We start from the raw sequence: 19,903 nt of genomic DNA on the forward strand, positions 1-19,903 counted from the left end.
AACCCTGTGCACTTACAAGCAGGGTTGGAATACAGAATTTAGAAACTGGCTTAATATATTTGATACTAGAAAGAGCAGAAGCTAACATGGCCTCCCAGGTCTCCATCCCAGGAATATACTTGGGTGCTCAGGGGAATAGTTTCATTAGTCACCAGGTGAGGCAATTTGCACAAAACATCTGTATGCTCATGAAGATACAAAGAAGGAAGATAGTTATTTAGCTTTGTGAGTAGATAGCTGCCATCAAGAAAATACCATGCCTCATTTCCATAGGTGGAAGCAGAACTGTAGCTCAGAGGCCTCTGCTGCTACCCAGGCAAAGGAACAGCACCATCATCTTTGTAATTACACAGAACATTTTTTTACAAGCTATTCAATTTATTGTCCCATGTCTAAATTTATTCTGCAGAGCAGAGGATGTCCTGTTGAGCCCAGCCCTGCACAGATTTTCATCCCAAGATGGATGAGGGCTGTTTCCCTTGCCACTGAGCAGGGCTTGTTTACAGATGAAACCTTTTCCATCAATGAAGAGAGAACCCAAAAGACTATTTGCAAAATTCAGACACTAGACAAAGTCGTGGCTCCAGTGATGTCAGTGGGAGTTTTGCTTTTGACTGTACTGGAGACTGTGAACGCACCATAGATTTTCCTGTAAAGCCAGCATATAGGTGAATTTCAGTGGTATTCTCCTCCTTAAGATGTGTGAAGGAATAAAACTTACTTTCTCTCTTAAAAATTTAAATTATAGGTAGAAGGGCTATATGATTACAACTACCCATTTTGGAAGTAGTGTTTATATCTTCCAACTATATCATTGTCAGGCTAGACTATACAGTGGAGAAAAGATTGATAGGGTTTATTATTTTCAATTTTTAATAAGATTTTGGTTTGCAATTGCTTCTGGCATGCTTCACCTAGTAGCTTTCCACTTCATTTGTGCTTGTGTGTTATTCAGAACCTCCTCAGGCCTTGGTCTTGTTCTGAGCTCCATTGCAATGATGCAGTTGCCTGCACAAGGCCCTGTTGACTTCTCTAAGATTTGGCAGAAGCCGCCGTGCTCAGGAGCTTTTCTTCAGCAAAGGCTTTTAAGTGAGGGGGATATTGGGCTGCTGCAGGATGTGATAGTAGCAGAAGATACATCATCAATCTCCATGAGGAAGGAGAACCAATATGGAATGATCTTTGAATTATTTACAAATCATTTAACCCAGTAGTTTCCACTTGAGAGTGCTTAAAAATTTATTGCAGGTAATGTTAGTCCATGATACAAACTAGTGCCTGCAATCAAATCTGCACTGATTAAAATTTGGTTAGTGGACATTTGCACTGAGGCAGTGATGTAAAAGCAATCAGAGGAGAGTATATATACGATGATTTTTTTCATCTGAAACAGACCTTTACCTTCAGAGTTTTTAAATATGCAGCTATGCTTCAACAGCTTCCGCTAATGACTTAAAACATCTTAAAATAAATCTTCCTAATTATTTAAGCAGAACTATCCAATGCAGTTTAAATTTCTGTTGTAGTGCCCCATGCAATAGTGTTTGAAAGTTTGGATATATGAAAAATGGTGATATAAGTTTGTGTCTTTCTGTGACTGAAATGATTTAAATATTCCAAAAGAAAAGATATTTAGAACAATTTAATTCTTAGAACAATTTAATTCTTAGGGCCTTGTAAGTGAAGTTTTAACCTAAGATAACATTTTTACTGGACATTTTAAGCATTTGTAAAGCTGACATTCAAAAAGTGGTACAGCAAATATTCCCAGTATACCAATGCAGGGAAAAGAAATTAATGTGGCCAGAAGCAACTATGTCCTCTCTTTTAGATAAGGCATCCTGCAATTAAAAACACTGGCCTCAGAAAGCTTTTCAGGATTATTCTGTCAAATGAAGAGTATTACCAGTTTTAATGCTATTGTAATAAGCCTTATTGTTATTCCTAGCATGGGTTAGTTGTTTTGGGTTTTTTTGGTTGGTTGGTTGGTTGTTTTTTTTTCAGAAAACCAGATAATTAGCATTTTAGCTTATCACCTTCCTGCCATGTATACAAATAATTTGATAGATGGACCACCAAGAGAGACAAAATTAAGTAATAGGTCTAGACAGCATGGAACTGAAATCAATTAGAAGTTAAATTTCCAGCCAGTTAGGTGGGTTTTAATGGGAAAAAGAAGGGAGAACATAAGGTATTTTTTCTGGCAATTTTGCCTGCTTACCTCAATATCCTTTTATCATATCCCAAATATATTGACCTGAAATAAGATGTGAACATCATAGCAGAACTACCATTGTTTATTTGGGAGTGTAATTTTTTCAGATATATTTAGATTAGAGGCCTAACAGGCATTCCTGCATCTGTGTTTCAGCCAAATAAGTTCCTTGATAATGGCCCATGATTAATGATGACTGCTAATAATAGGAGGTTATTAGAGAAAGCAAACTTGGAACAAATCTGCCGTATACATTATATACTTTACCGCCATCTGTGGGTATTTATGATAAATACAAATTAAAGCCAGTGGCTACAAAGTAGCCAATACTTTGCATATTTGACAAAGAATTCCTTAGACATAGTCTTCTAGATGGCAACTTCACCATGAGGAATTCTCACGAATCTTTTTGCATAGATACTTAGTATTATGTGCAAAATATAAACAGCTTTTGTGGAGAGACCTTTTGGCCTTGATTGCTTTGAAGGCTGTCATTGTAAAATCCACTCTGTAAAGAAGGATTCTGTATTATATGATACCTGTTCTCTACTGCCAGATGTGGTACTGGATGTGAGAAACTGTTGTAGTCCATTCGTACTGTGATTCAATCACTATTCAGTCCATGGGCTAAGAGTATGTCCCTGCTCTTATGTCTCCTTGAGCTGTAAGTGACATTTTACCTCTTTGTGTCTTGTCTTGTTTGCCAAGCAAATATACCTGTATAGAGAAGGAATAAATTTTATCTTCCTTATTGCTGCATACAAAAAACAGAAAGAAAATGCAATATAAACAGAGAATTGTGGAAGATAATGTAAACCTAAATACTATTATACCAATAACTTGCTGGATCAAGTGACAATGTTTTCTGCTGGTAGCAAATATACTGCTGCAAATGTGGTTTTCCAGTAGAGCAACAAAAGGGGTGCCATACCTAATATCAGCTGATTGAGTTGTTTTTGGAATTGTTTATGAAGTTTGATGGACAATATCTGGTTTAAATTGTGTTTCTCCAGCAACATTTGTGCACAAAATTCAAGTCATCATGGGCTAATGAGGACTTGACCAATGTGGCACGTGTAAAGATAAATCATTTATTGGATTCAGCATTCAGCAAACATCATTTGGCTGGAAGAATTCCTGGCTTATGAACAGTTACAAGGCCAGGATATTTCAAAGGCTGTGTACCTGGAGATGAGTGATAGATGGAGTGTCACAAATATTCTGGTTATTTATCACTATCAGCTAAACCACTGGGATGAAGTTAGAGGTACTCTAGAACTAATGTATTTTGTTTGGTTTTCCTTTTTGAGCAACTGGAATTTTCTTTTTCATAGGCTGCTTTTCAGAGTGAATGTTATTTTAGTGTCTTCCTGTGAACCTGCTGTACAAGGTGTGCCTGATGGAGTTTGCCATAGATATTCAGTTGTCAACTGTGTTTGCTATGAAGATTTCCAAGCATGTTCTTGGGCATATTTTTATCCTGTTTTTTTATAAGCAAAAGAAGATTCTACTTTTCTCCTCTTCTTCTACCCCAACTCAGAGGTGTTAATTGTGTGGATCTGGAACTGTAGACATCTGTATATCTCCAGATGTCAGAGTTTTGAGTTACCTACAACCTGTAGTACTCTATGTTGAAGTGAATGTGTCTCTTTCCACCTGTTTTCTGCTTGGGGAGTCATAGTTCAAAGGAAAAAACCTATTCTCTATGCCTAATACTGAGCTGTTTGATTGACATGTCTGATAGAACTTTGTTCACACCAGTCAGTTTATACCTTAAGAAACATCTTCATGTGCTTTGATTCTTCTCTTTTGCTAGATTTCATTCCCAAACATCATGGTTTATCTTACTGGGTATTGATCAGTATTTTACTTTTCTTCAAATCTTCTTTCCCCCACGTCCCTCTCTTAAACACTAAAATATATTCCTCCTTTTTCTAGCCTGTTTCAGGTTTTCTCTGAAATATTTTTTATCCTCCCTTCTCTTTCGGCATTTGTTCCCTTCTTCCATTTGTTTCCTGATTCTATTTGTTTCCTTCCCTTTTTGTCACATATTCATTCAAATTATTAAGAGCACATCCCTTCTGCACTCAAACCTTGGGAGAGGACAATTTACCAACCACCTGAGATGCAAAAGCAGGATGGGTCCTCACACATCCATCAGGCAATTTGGGCAAAACTTTCTTCACCTGCCACTTTCTCAGTGCTCAGAGTCTCACAGGGCTGCTGAGCATCCCCTCCCTCCAGTGCTCTGCCCCTGCTGGGTCTTTCTGTTGTACCTGAAACACAGAATCTGGCAGCTTCCTTCCCTCATTACCCCTCCATGTGAACACAGTGTAATTTCTCATGTTCCTTATTTACTCTTTGCCACCTTTCTATATTTTGAGTCTTTTTTTTCCAGTCAAGCTAGCAGGAATCTTTCAATAGTTTATTAGTTCAGAAGAAAATACCAGTGTATGCTTATTTAAAAAGTGTCAGTTTCAATGAAGTTTCAGCTGGAAATCAGGAAGAAAGGAAAAAATGAGAAGGACTGTGCTGTTAATGTGAGCTACTATTCTATAAGCTATTCTTAACACAGAAAAATTTTCAATACAAGAAGCATTTAAGCTCCATTTTAGAAAACTATTTAAGTACGTTTTTTAAAAATAGAAAGTTAAAATATTTTGATCAAGCTGGTCCTATTTCTACTCCAATTTTATTTTATGAATTAACAAAAGGGATATTATTTTTGATTTCTCTGGTTCTTCTTTATATTAGAACACAGGAAAATACATAAGAAGACCTGTTTTTCTGTTTTCTTCTTCATGTGTTAAATACTTCTCTCTGTTGCTGCCCAGAGTTTTCTCACATGTACTTGAAGTGTTTATTTTTCAACTCTCAGTATGAGATGCACTTGATTTTTGCCTTGTCTCAAAGCTGCCTATGTCGTTCTCAACAGTAGCAGCAAAACCAAGAACATTCTGGTGAGCATTTGCTCTTTTTTATCTTGAAAGAGATTTGGATATGTGTTATTTTTTTTTTCTTTATTGGTTGTTTTTTTGTATGTTGGTCTTTGGTGGTTTTTTTTCTTTCCATGAGAAAGAAAGCTAAAATGTTTCAAAATTACACTTTTCCAATTGAAAGTTTAGATGGTGCCAGAAATTCTGGTATGGAAGTTTCAACCTCTGTCCAAAAGTCCAAGCTTGCTCCCCTGTTCTGTCTCTTTAACACTGACATAAACCCACAGAATACCTGTTCAAGCAAAGGGCTGATACTGCCCTTTTGAGAAGCCCTTTTAATATGAGCTGAAAATCAAAGAATAGAAGTTCTGTAACAACGGGGTCAGTGTATAGAGAAATAATTTCAGTGATGGTTATTTATTCAGTCTCTTACTGCAAGATTAGCACCATTATGTGGCTCCTATTCACTCTCTTCCAGTTCTTTCAGTTTAAATAAGAAGTTCCTGCTAGCACATACATATCAGTGACAGTCATCTAAATAAAATATCTCAGGCTCTTCAGTCTCAGGAACAGCCTTAGAAAGAGACAGGTCAAATGTTGTTTATTTGAAAATGGGATTCATGTTGACATAAGACTTATTTCAAAATAACTCCAAAATGTTAAAAACTTTATGAAATCTTAACATTAAATTTTATGAAGACAGAGATGTTTGCTGGGATATGATGCCAGGAGCTAGGACCAAAATCAGCTGCTGAAATTGAAAAAACCACGACATTGCCACAGGAAGGAAGGGGATAGAATGACAGACTCAGTTTAATCAGACCTGTGTTTCCATCACTTTTATTTTTATTGCTTGACGTTAGTTATATAATGTGATTTATATACAGTGCTTAATACTGCTGTATTAAATGGATAGTTCTTGTTGGGTGAACAAAAAAACATTATCTTTCCTCAAATGTGGTAAATTTTGTCTTGAAGAAGTCTGGAAAGTTCTTCCTTCCAGTCAGAGGTCTGAAGAAAGTGAGTAAATGTAGATAAAACTGGTTTGGGTAATCATCACTTAAACACAGGAAAAATTAAAATACTTTTTTTTTTTTGCTTGTAAAGTAGAGAAAAGCAATAAAAACAGTGCCAGACGGTTAATGCCTCTCTTGAACCTTTCTTTTCAAAGACCTCAAACGAACATCAAGAAGAATAAAGGCAAAACCTATTCCCTATTGGCATCATTATAAATGTTGTATCCTCTAAAACTCTAAAGACATCCAAGAAGGATAGAAGAATAAATGGCACTAAAATAAAGAAAGCCTCTCTGGAGCTTTGTTCAGTCGGCTTTGTTAGAATTCACTCAAATAGGATGATTATAAGAAAAGATCTCATTTGTTTCAACATTAAAGGAGCAAATTATTATGTGGCGAGCTGCTAATAATTGCCTCATTATGTAGTGAATGGGCATTGTGTCTAATTTACAAAATTACAATCATATTGTTAAAGTAACAATTGGGAAAGTTTAATCTGAATTTCCTAACTATCTTTATGATTAGTTATGGGATTCACAGACTGAAGCAGAGTTGCTGGTTGGAGTGAGATCTCCAGTGCACCACCAAGCTATAGAGCTAAGAAGTCACAAGAGAAATTCAGCTTTTCATTAGTGTAAATTACATCTGGGTAGGTCTGGAGATTGATTTAGTCCAAGAAAAGAGTGGATCTAGGAGGCTTTGCTTAAGTGGGAGCTTGGCACGTGACTGGTCTGTCAAGATTTTTTGTTGGTCTCCACTGATGTGCTGAAGTTTTTGCCAAGAGTCTGAGGTCCCAGACTGGGACTCGTGCAGGCCTATGGGTCTGTGTTTAGGAAGCAGGTGATCCAGGATCTGTGCCATTGGAAATCCCCCCTGTACCAATGGTTCTCTCGCTGGAATTTCAGTCTCTTTGTGGAAACATTTAAAACTATGGGGCAGTTGTTTCAAATTGGAAAGAAACATATTTTCCAAGTACCAAAATCCTCTGTGGAACAGAATCGTGTTTTGTGACCTACTTTTATTAGATTTGCTTGTGACCTTTTCTAATTCTGTCTGTTTTTGTTATTTAATGATTTGACCTTTGATTCTGTGGAGTCACTTCAGTGCTAAATTCAGAGATTTAATAACTAGAACTGGTTGATAAGTGACCTTTATTACACAGCTATTTCTCTTTGCTAGAGAAATGGCACTGTTTTGCAAGTTCTAATTCACAGTTTTAATTATCTTTTCTATTGTCTGTAAGCTTGCACAGGAAATGGAAAGGTCAGACATTTCATTTTCTTTACTGATTAAAATATATAAGTGCTCCTCAACAGTTACAATGTATCATTCAGGGAAAAGATGAGACAATTTGTCAGAATCAAGCCCAGCTGCTCTGCAGAGAACTTCTGTGTCCTTCTCTCAGCAACAAAATGAGTAATTTTCTAGAAGCAATAATAGCTCAGTCCTCCATGGTGTGTAGAGGTGACGTATGTGTCTAACTACATGAAAAGATACAGATATCTGCAATGCAAATGGATTAAGATCTCATGAAAAGTAAAATTTCACCCATAATTGATGTTCTTGGTCCATAGCATAAACAGTAACCACACAGATCTCAGTATGTTCTTGCCAGTTTTTATCCCATTGCTGCTGGAACATCTCTACAGATGAGAGGGTATCCTGGACTTCCCAGGCCCATTTTTGGTTCCTCTGATAAGGCTGCTGCTGACCATCTGGTCTTTAACTGCTCTCCTGGCATTTGTGATGTAGATACCTGTAAAAAGTTACTGTAATTGCAAACCAGATCACCAAAGAACCTTATTTTTTTCTAATTCTCTAATTCTGCATCTAAGAATTGTGTCTCTGCTTCTGTTCCCTTTTACTACAGACAATATAGCAAGTTAAATGGAAAAGCAATACAGACACATTTCTCACACAGGTTATGGCTGTCATGGGCAGACTTACAGCCAAAAATCTGTATATGGGAAAAGGGTTTGAGGGATATATGACTCCAGAATATGGGATGAGGGGGACAGCAGCAAATCATTCCAGCTCCTTAAGGGTCATAGGAAACTTTCAGTTGTGTCCTAATTCAGTAACAGAAGTAGCAGCCACAGCTACCACGTTCTTCCCAATTCTGGCACTTAGACACCCAGATCCCTGTGCCTGAACAGGTTCTGTGTAATCCACATGGCAGAAGAGCTAAATTTAAGCAGCCTTGAAGTGGTGGGACAGCCACACCTGAGCTAGGCTGTAGTAGCAAACTGGAATGTCATGGTAAATGAGGAAAATAAGAGAGCTTTTGTGTTTGGACTACTGGAACTCCCCCTTTTGTCTGTGATACTTACGAACCAACAGCCCAAGCTGATGGTCTGTCCCCATATGGGGGCTCCATGAATAAATTATGGGTGTCTGTCATATGTTGAGGAAGATACAAAGCAAAAAGATACTAAAGTGAGTTGATGATTCTGGAGTCAGTGTGATGTCTATCATGGGTGTCAGTCAGTCTCCTAACTCTCCCTGGAATCTCTGGTAGGAAATATGCAGATTAGGACTTGTAAAATTTCTCAACATTATAAAAAATATTTATTTTGAAGTGGGGTTGGAAGGATTTAAGCCTGTGCCTCTATTGAAGAAGAGCAGATTATATGCTGACCTGGGGCAGCCATTTAATATTATGAAAGCTCTTTATAAATTGGAACATGATAAATGAATTACAAAACAAAAATAAAAAAATCAAAAGGAAAAAAAAAAGAGAGAGAGAGAGCTAGAAAACTGGGGGATGCAATTGCAGGAGTGAGTGTACTCAGCTTATTCAAGCATAACAGTTGCATCCAGTGAATAGAAAATGTGCAGTGCATTTCTAACTAAGGTCAGAAAATCAAACAATTTCAGATTTACAAGAGGGCCTCCATTTTAATGGAGAAGGAAGAATATTGTAAAAAACCCCAAACAAAGAAAATAAAACAAACCAACAACAAAGAAAAAAAAATGACTAAAAAACCCACAATACAACACTGAGGTTGAGACAAATTTAAGTGGGGAATAGATTCTTGACCAACCCGGCTTTTCCCATCTAGTAGTTTCATATTCAACATTTGTCAGTTTGAAAGTTCACCCTGAAAACTATAAATTAATCTACTGGGATTTTAACAGTTCACTTCATGTTAAGATGTGAGTTATGCTTATGGATTTGTTTAGGTCAGCCAGCCATGTCCTCATAATGTATCTCAGAGAGGATTTCTGTAACTAAGCGGCAAACAGAAAGACTGTTGTGTTCAGCTGCATCTCCTGGGATTTCATCCCTGCTGTCAGAGAGCTGAACAGGACAGCTCTCTAAAACTACAACAGCTATAAAAAAATGGATGGTGTTTTGTAGAGGAAATATTGCTGATGTTTTGCATGGGGTCAGGGATCTTTAGTGCTTGATGAACCACTCACATGGAGAAACCAAACCAATCACATTAGGGAAATTAGACCTTTGCAAGTGTGAGATTTATTGCAGAAGTCTGGCAGGATGCACCTTAGTTCTGTACAGTATTTGTCACCAAAGGATGAGATATTTTAGCTGTTACAATTTGGCTTTCTTCAGATGTTTACCACTTGTTTTTATCAAAGAAATCTCATGTGTTTTCAGCCACCATGTCCTAAGGTTATAGTGGTCAAATGTAGCCAGGATATTCATACGTGTCAGCTAAACAAGGTGTGATTTTGAAGGTAAATAATCACAAGTTTGATGAGAAAAGCAGCTAGCATTTTGTAAGGCTGAATGTCCAAAGAACATGAAGGGAATAATTCCTAACAAACATTAGACTGAAGTAATTGGCTCCCAGTTGGGAGCATGACAGAAGATCAAGTCTGTAACCATACATAAAATTGTAGATAATCTTTGACTTGGACCATCTTCTGTAGGTTTGTTTGGGTTTTTTGTTTGTTTGTTTGCTTGTTTGTTTTTTTGTTCTTTAAGTGGATTCAGTTGTCATTTGATTTAGATCTCTAACCAAACTCTTTATACAACCCAATTTAAATACAGAGTATTTCCTTTTAGTCTGTTGGTACAAAACAACTATTTAGCACAAGATAGGTCCCTATATCTCTGTTAGACAGGTAACTGTTCCTATTGCAGAACTAGAACCCTAGAATGTACTCAGTAAATATTGTCTTTGACTTCATTTGGCCAGGATTAAGTCCGTAGTTCACATGTCACCAGTCCATCTGCCTTGTATTTTTCATGGGTCATAAATGTTTTCTGGAGAGAACAATATATTCCTCTACCTACATCTCCTTTCCAAGTGCAGAATTTTCATGCTACTAGATTGCTTTTTAGGTTACATCTCATCTTTAACTTCTGCCTCAAATTTGGGAACTATTCATTCAAACACATAAGCATAGTGTATAGTTAAATTCCCAGCATTACTTTTTTCTCTACTTTTTCCTATTTCTGACAACACATTGTTAAAAGAGAAAAAGGCATTGATCCAAAAACAGCTTTCTACTGCTTCTTTCTTCCATTGTTTTCTAGTAGAAAGAGTAGCATATAGAGGAAATAAAGGAATTATAATTTTTCTACTTGACTCTGCAAGGTGGAGATCAAAGGAAAAGATAGGAACTGCCACCTATTTTCACTAAAAAGGATTGCATTCAGAGCTTTGTAGTGGTAGGGTTTCTACTAGCTCTACCATGTAGGGGTTGTTGTTTGGTTTTTATTTAAAAAAAAAAAACACCAAAGCATTACTATGAATTTGTTGGACTGTGCATATCTTTATTTCAACTGAGTTTTCAGTCTTCATTTACAGGGAAAGATTTGCCATATATTTTTGTTTTCTTTCTTTCAGCCTCTACAACTTGACTGCGACCTCTGTGCCATTGTTTCAAACTCAGGACAGATGGCTGGCCAGAAAGTGGGAGCCGAGATAGACAAATCCTCCTGCATCTGGAGGATGAACAATGCTCCCACAAAGGGCTTTGAGGAGGATGTTGGGAAGAGGACAACCATCAGGGTGGTCTCTCACACAAGTGTGCCTCTCCTGCTGAAGAACCCTGAGTACTTCTTCAAAGAAACCAACAACACTGTTTACGTGATCTGGGGACCTTTTCGAAACATGAGGAAGGATGGGAATGGCATTGTGTACAACATGCTGAAGAAAACTGTTGACAGCTACCCAACAGCCAAAATCTATGTGACAACCGAAAAGCGCATGAGTTACTGTGACGCCGTTTTTAAGAGGGAGACAGGAAAAGACAGGTAAGTCCTAAACGTGAAGAACAGTTACAGTGTTTGAAACAAAATATATGAGAAAAGTCCATGCTGGATGCCAGCCACTAAATGAGCCCCCCGATATGTTTTTAATGGATTTTAATATGGTTTTGACCTTTATAAGCACTTGATGAGGCAGCAGTTAGGCCCCATTTACCCCACCTACACTACCTTCTGTTCTTTCCATTTCTTCTGGCTTGAGTCCCAAAAATATTGGATGAATTCCTGAAATGTTTTCAAAGCTGTGTGTTGTTTTCAGCTCAATTTACTATTGATTAAATTGACATTTTATTTGAAGAGGATAATCCCACACAAACAACATTTCCAAATGCACAACCTCAGGATAATTCTGGATGTTGTATTTTCTTTGTTGAGATTCACTGTAGCTTTTCATCAAACACAAAAAAAGGGCTACGCATTATTTCTATTTTTTGGTAAAAATGGATTATCAGTGATACCATAATAGATTAAGGTTTTTACCAGAAGTATGCTGAAATTCTCTTTTCCTTGCCCAAGAAAGTGTGCTTACGCTGCTAAGTGGGGGCTGTAAGGAGATGAAGGAGTGTTTTGGCTAGCATGTTCAGAGCAGAAATTGGATTTGTCGAATCAAGACCACAAATTGCAGGATTTTGTAACAGAGCTGCAAAAATTCTGTGCTTTGGCACGGAAGAGCACCTGTCACATGTACTCACTGGAGCTAACTAGGAAGGAGTTTCCAGATCACTGCTGTGCATTGGTATTAATTTTTGAATTTGCACATCATGAATTTGGAGCTGTGCAGGACTATAGCAATTCTGACCACATTACAAATACTGATATTCCCAAATGGTTTAACTTAGTCCTGACTTTAGACTTGGCTTTTGAAGTCGAAGAACTTGTATCAAAGTTCTTTAACTGGCTTAGTTATTAAACTGTCAAAACTTGGTCGAAATTGACTTAATCTTTTTTAAAATTTCTGAAACACAGAGAAGAATTTATTCCTCAGCTTTTTCATCATCTGTACATATTGCTACTGCAATCTGGGAGTCAGAGGAAGATCCTAAATGTAATAAAGTTTTCAAGGTTATCATAGCTTCTTTAACTGAACAAACTGATGAAGTGAGGCTAATTGAAAAAATATACAGAATCTCTTCCTCAGAAAGTACTTCTTAACAATCCAACTCATCTGGTTTATGTATTAATTGAGTTAAATACCTTGAGTACTTTATTGTATTGCTAAACATAAATTTCTTTATATTTCCATACTAACAGTCAGGTCACAGTGACTTTACAATACTTTATCAAAATATTTATTGTGAGGTCAGACCTTAGTATATAGTATAGCCTATCAAAAAATACCATAATCCAATGTCTAAGTATCCTCATCTCCAGTTACAACAAATTAACATGTTACAAGGTTTAATTATTATGCAATTAACACAATACAAATCCTCTTTCCATGTCAAAGGCAGATTGAAATTTTGTTCTCCCAGTTCTTATGAACTAAGTTCTTAAGCAGTCTAATGTCTAAGTAGCCCAATTTCCTTCTCCTTAATCCATTACAACAACCCCAAGTTTCACATTTCCAATAGGGGCAGATTGTAAAGAATTTTCCTCGTGACCCATATCACATTGCATTTGCACATACCTCCCTTTGACACCGTGGAAAAAAACACATGGCTTCTCACACTGGCAGTCAGGTAACATCCTTTTATCTACTGCAAGTTTCATTTTTAGTCCTACTTTTTCACATCAATACTAAGTGGTGGTTTTAACATCATTTAGTGCACTTGTCAGCCTGAAACAAGGGAAACAATCAGCATGTCACCAACCCACACCTTATGCATCACAAGAAAGCATCCTGCAGTTCCCTACTAAAACAGAGGACATCAGTTTGGAAACTTTCATTTTCTGTAACATCTTCAATTCACAGCAATTTCTAGGGAGGGTCATGAGACTGTTAGACGTTTGTGGCATTTGTGGAAGCAGCAAAGAGAGAGCACAAGAGATTTGTGGGTGATGAAAATAGTTTTGTGCATTGTGCCAGACTACTATGATGCTGAGACAGACTCAGGTTGCTCAGCTAAATATTCCTCCGGTTCCTCAGAGAAACATCAACCCTTGCTTGCAATATTAGATTGAACAGAGGTCTATTTCAACATGTTCCCAGCAAAAATTCTGGAAGAAAACCAAGTTCAGCTCATATCTACAATGTACTGAGTGGATTGTAACCACATCTATTTTAGTTTAATCCTAAAATACTGTCCTTATGTACAGTGTATTCTACTAATGCATAGTAAGATTGCAACAGATTTCTGGTCTGTCAAGCCTTTAATCAGCTTTCCATTGCTACTCTTTGATGTACCATCTTTTTGGGTAATTAGTGGGACTTCTCAGTAGTTTCATCCTGGTGTTGCCCAAGTTTTAAAGCATGTTAGGAGAAGGAGCTAGGAGGTAGGTGCTGCAGTCATGTCTCTACTGCAGAAAAGTTCCAGTCCTCTGATGTGGGAGCTTCATCCCTGACTTCACTGTATGCAGGTTCAAAATTCAGAGCACTGATATTAAGAAATGTATTATTATTTGTTCATGGTAGAAAGAAGAATTGCCTCTAAATTACATCCAACAAACAAGTTTGTTTATTTCACAATGAAGCATTTCAAATTCTATAACAGTACAAAATACCCTCTGATATGGGCTATCCACACTGGAGGGGTAACCTTGCATGCAATGCTATGGATCTGGGCAAAATATGTTCTTTCTGAGAGCAAAGCATTTGAGTTCAAGGTGGTGATTGTTCATCCACTTTTAATAATTGTTGTACATAAATAATATTCATTACCATCCACAATTATTCATTTATGCAATTTGCTCAGTACTTTCCTAGAGGGAGCATAAAGCTGGCAGCTTCTTCTAGTGCTTCACTGATGTTTTCATATTCTATATGTATTTTGTCAAGTGAAAGGATTTAAAGAAGCTTAGGTTATAACTAAATGTGGAGTGTTTTTATGCACCTCAATCCAAGTAAGTGGTTCTAAAGCTATCTATATCTTTGTCATGCATTAGAAATATAATGCAACATGATATAACATTTAATTGGTAATAGCAGAGAAAACTGTAGTCTTCATTAAAGCAGCAGAGCTAATTCCGGTCTGATAAAGTGCACCGAACAGCCCTAAATAGGTTTTAATTAGCTGGCACCAAAGCTGCACCACCCTTAGGGAGGGTAAAATTAATGAAAAGTAGCAGCAAATAGATCAATGCTACCGGATGCTATTGCCTTAGGTGAAGGTGATGAGGAAGAAAAGAGTGTTTTTTAAGGATCATTTAGAAAACAGTCTGCCTTAAAAGTCACTTTCAAAAAGCAAAGCTACAATAAATCTGTGCTAATACCAGTGAAACACTCTAATGTCATCCAGACTGCAGACTCCATTTGCGTTTATACTTCAAACATCTGAGTCTAACCCCCCAGCAGAGTCTGTCTGAGCAGTGCCTCAGCTCCACATTCCCCTCCCAATGCTGAGCGGGTGGTCAGACCTCTCCTGTCCCGTGGCACATGGAGGACACGGGGCCCCAGCAGACAGCCAGTAATGGGTGTGCTGATACTGCTCAGAGCACAGCTTAACTTGAGGGCTTTAGTCACCCTTCTTACAAATACCTACCAAAAAGGGGTTGCTGAGCTTTGCTGAGGAGATGTATTCTGAGCTCCTAAAACTCCCTTTAAGAGCCATGAGATCATGTTGTGAAACCCAGACACTTTGGTAGACAATTGAGTTCCCACACACTTCATCTTAATTCTCTCAGCTCCCATCCTGTGCCCAGATTACTTCAATTCAACAACATTTTATTGAGATTATTAGCTATACAAGCATGTCTACTTGGCATGGAGGCAGATGTACTGAGCCACATTTGCAGTCAACTGAATATTTCTGAAGGATTTTTGTCAATATCTTGGGCAACTCCAAAGAAATCAAATTACTTTTGTGCTTCTCTTCTGGAAGTTCTTAGTGTCTTACGTTAGTGCCAGATGGTGCTATGTGTTAGTGAGAAAGCAGTTTTATCATTCAAGGCAGAAAGATAGATGATTCTGATCACTGACTTTTGCATCCAGATTCAAAATTTGGGGGTGTGCTCAACCTGCTATTTTACTCAGTTCTGCTCACTAATTATTTATTACTTTGATAATATACAAGATCTATATTATATCTGTCATTTAGAGCTAAAAAATTGTATTCATCTGAAGTTTGAATTGGCACTCTTAGACAGCTGTAGGCATTACAGCTTCACCTCAGCTAATGTGCAGTTTTTGATGTGTCTGCCTAATCCCAGTGAAACTGTAGTCTACCAAAAATGTCATTCATATGAATAAAGGAAATTATATTCTCTGACGCTGAAGTAGCTTCAGCTTCTGTTATTTGCTGATGTTCTCTGTGAGATGAGGTAGTGAACCTGTCAGTGGCCAAAATGTCAGAATTTTATGCTGAATTTCTCTTTGTGGGTTTGAATGAAATGTTACAATAATGCTATTTATACTTACTTATATGTATTAGCTTCCCTAGCAAGGCCATTCAGAGACAACATAAAATCTTAGGTGTTGTTAGGTAATATTTGCAGAAAGCAATTTTTAATTGGAAAGTTGTGCACACTCTGACACTGAATAAAATGACAGAAAAGCTGATTCAGACTTACAGACGTAATACATAATGCCTGTTGAAACATTTTTAAGGACAAAAATTAATTATAGTTTACACTTTGATATAGCCTTTATCATGGCGATGTGGTGTCTGCTGCTGCACAAATAAAGTCAGCAAAAATTTTTCAACTGCTTGTGAACATTACAGCAAACCCCAAAATATGTGCTTGATATAGTGACTATTTTTCAAGTGCTTGACAGTGAAACTTGCTTGAATTATTGTTTGGCACTTGGATTCTTACATTTTATAAAATAATTCCTTAAAAAACTCTAATTGATTCGTCCATCTTAATTCATAGAAGGTTTAAATAGTCTCATTGTCAGCTAAGACCGCTTTATTACCTGAAAAAATAAGAGTCTAAAGCATGAAACCTTAATGAAATAAATAGATTTTTCATTATAAAACACTTAAAACCTCAAAGTCTATTGCTGTTTGTGGTCAATCACCAGCCTGCTAACAACTGTTTTGGGGTTTATATTCACTCTTCCATTTCCTGGCAAAACACCAGTTGTTCCTGAGTGTCCTGGATTTATTCCCTGCAGCCCATTAGTAACTGCATTTATGTTTCTTCATGAAGATTTTCCTAATTAAGATGAACATTTTTCTCTATTAGGTAGATGGAACCCAATAGAGAAGTCTGGTTTTTATTAACATGCTAGTAAATGCTGAACAAAACACCAGCACTTCTGTTAGGAAACACAGCTCCTACTGCATTACACTAATTACATAGTAAAGTGAAACTTTATTAAAAAAATATCGATATCAGCTACTGTTTTGTGATAAAATTGTGGTTGCATATAGATTGGTGTGGGCTCAGAGGCCTATTAATTCTGTGGTTGCTGCTGTCTGTAGGCATGGAGTTATTTCCATTTACCTAATGACTTAGGTCAAGAAATGCATAATCAGGATCTACTTTGTGAATTTTGAGATGCTATTTGAATCAATCCAACATCTATTGCTTTTAATTTACCACATCTTCTTTAAGTGCCACTGAATCTGCTTTCTCCTTATGACAAGCCTGATGCTAAATCTTTATACAGTGTTTGGTATTGTCCTGATTACATGCACAACTTTTCTATGCAGTCCTTTAAAAAATCAGTGCTTTTTTATGGTCAAGAGAGTATTGCTTGTATCTCTCATAATCAACAGTGGAGTTGCACTTGCAGATGAAGTCCTGTCTTGACTTTTCTCACATCCCCTGAACATACAGCTTTTGAAAGGATTAGGCAAGGCACTGATTCATACGCTAGCAGTCCTTGTAGCACTGTGGATCACAGTGGTTCCAGTTCTTCTGGTGGTGGTGAAGGTTTTTTATGGTTGCAAAGGCAGAAGATTTGGAGGAAAAATTAGCAGGAGCATGGATTTTGAATGACCCTTTGATGTCCATAGAAGCTTCACAGGATCATATTCCACAGTGCAAGGTTTTTGTTTTTTCAGATCACAGTATTTAAAGTAGACCTTGATTTTCCTAAAAATGCTGTTAAAATTTTAAAGGAACAGAACTCTTTTTTTTTTCCTTTTCTTTCTTTTTTTCTTTTTTTCTCTTTTTCCTTTTTTCCTTTTTTTTTTTTTTTTTTTTTTTTTTATTTTTTCTTAATTAAGAAATCAATCTATTTTTTTAAATCAGCCTTGCTGGCAGCTGAGATAGTTGTCTTTAAAAAACAGAGTAACTACCAATGACGTCTCTACTTATTTCCAATTGCCACACAGCAACACTAAGATACAGTAAATAGATCAGCAGACAAATGCAATGTTGCTATTGCTTTAGCATGATACCTGGTGATTACTGGTGACCGTGGTTCTCCTAATGGAAGTTCCCTAAAGTGCACTGACCTGTATTTACAATTTTTAGCAAAAGACAACATGCTGCAATAAAACTGCATGAGATTTTGTGTTATAGAGTTGCTGCTGAAGTGAAGATAGCCACTTTAGGATGTAAGGAATAAACCACTGATACATTGATTTGTTGCTTCAGATAGAGAAGACAATGCAGCAAAACAAAAACTCTTTAAAAGTAGAAATAGTTTAGTCTAAACTAGAGTTTTACCTTAAAATGTACAGATTAATAAATACTGTAACGACAATTTAATTGATAAGGAATCAAGCCTGTGTGAGACTTCATGCACATAGGTGGGAGAAAATTATGGGGAAATGGTGAAATTTTGTCTCAGTATATGAATTTAGAACTTAGTGATAACCAGGCACTTGTTTACGCACTCTTCAATGGGTATTTTTACCCATATAAAACCAAGACAGATGTTCTATAGTTTTATGTCCATTATCATGTATGCCATTTAAAGAATTCAGCCTGCAATTTCAGAACAGAGAAACTGCACAAATATGTATGCTCACACATGGATTTATAGCACATTTTTGAAGGTATCTCAGAATTCACAGCCATATTTCTTGGAAAACTTAATGTGCTATTTGGATATGATACAACCTTCATTTAGGAAACAATTGCTTACTACATCCTACACAGTTCCTGTGCTACTCAACTTCTCTGACCTTTTAGAAGTGAGGCAGCTTTGTATTTTAGAGAGTAACATACACACATGCTCAAGAGTGTCTGCATTGTCAGGCATTTGCATCTTTGGCAGACTTTGGAAGCTATAACAGGAAAAACATACCTAAAACTATGGGAATTTAGTACTAAAATAGTTCATCTCACATCTTGGATGTTGATCGGCATGTAGTTTAGTTGGGATATGAAAGGGAATAGTTTTCCACGCAGATGTTCAAAGATGCAACCGTTCCATTTTCAAGATTTTATAAAGAATTCTTTTTTTTTTAGGAGTATCCTGTACCGTTGGAACTGCATGCCAGAGACCTTACTGATCTCAGAACCTGACCAACCTTATCCATTACATTAGTATTCAGTAAACATGCAACTGCAATGGAAGAGAGGGTTTCTAAATGCCTATATTTTTCTTTGAAAGTTCATTACTCTTTGGAGAATTTTACTTTTGTTTTTATCTTTAAAAGTCATTAATCCCAGCAAGCATATCGTTTCTGCTCTAGTCATACTGGTAACAAAAAGGAGAGATGAACTCTGTCCAATACCATTCTCTGCATGACTCATTAAAACTTGCGAAGCACAGGATTTGCTGTAAAACTTTTAAAACTGCTGCAGATGATGACACAAGTGTAGGATAAGACACGGACAAAGGGAAGAAAGTGATAGCTGATGAAATCCTAAGAAACAAACAGCATGCTTTTATCATAACCATAAAAAAGATACATTTCAGAAATATGTGTTCAGTTTGCTCTCCATATGTTGTTTCAGAGTTTTCCTTGAAGTACATTCATTAGAGATGCTAGTGTTCCTCTCTCCCAAAAAAGCATTTCGGTCTCTGAAGTGCTAATATTGGTTTGGAATGGTCTGGAATTCCACCATGGAAAAAAATTTCTGCTGCTCTATAACCTGTTTTCAGCCAAACGCAGAATCATAGAATATCAGGTTGGAAGGAACTTCAAGGATCACCTGGTCCAAACTTTCATGATTAAAGCACTGTCTAGACAAGATGGCCCAGCACCTTGACCATCTGAATCTTAGATTTCCCTGGGGACATTATTCCAGTGGCTGATTGTTCTCATTGTGAAAATTTTTCCTCTTATCCAATCAGAATCTCCTCAGCAGAAACTTGTACCCCCTCTTTTCCATGTGACTCCTTGTAGAAAGGGAGTCTCCCATCTTCTTTTTAACCACCTTTTGAATACTGGAACATGGTGATAAGGTCTCCCCTAACCTGTCTTTTCTTAAAGTTGAATAAACCCAGTACTCTCAGCCTTTCCTGATAGGGCAGGCTTCCCAGTCCTTTGATCAT

General features: G+C 37.0%; 1 protein-coding gene across 2 annotated transcripts in view; it reads left to right on the plus strand.

Annotated features, from left to right (window-relative positions):
- The window catches only part of ST6GALNAC3 (ST6 N-acetylgalactosaminide alpha-2,6-sialyltransferase 3), a 220,775-nt gene that overhangs the window by 132,585 nt on the left and 68,287 nt on the right, over positions 1 to 19,903 (plus strand). For both annotated transcript variants that reach the window (XM_071750435.1, XM_071750436.1), the window contains exon 3: positions 10,985 to 11,394. In XM_071750435.1, coding sequence (XP_071606536.1) covers positions 10,985 to 11,394 — 410 coding nt within the window. The remainder of the gene's footprint in view (positions 1 to 10,984; positions 11,395 to 19,903) is intronic.

This window comes from Heliangelus exortis, chromosome 8 (genome assembly GCF_036169615.1).
Source record: "Heliangelus exortis chromosome 8, bHelExo1.hap1, whole genome shotgun sequence".
NCBI classification, from domain to species: Eukaryota; Metazoa; Chordata; class Aves; order Apodiformes; family Trochilidae; genus Heliangelus; species Heliangelus exortis.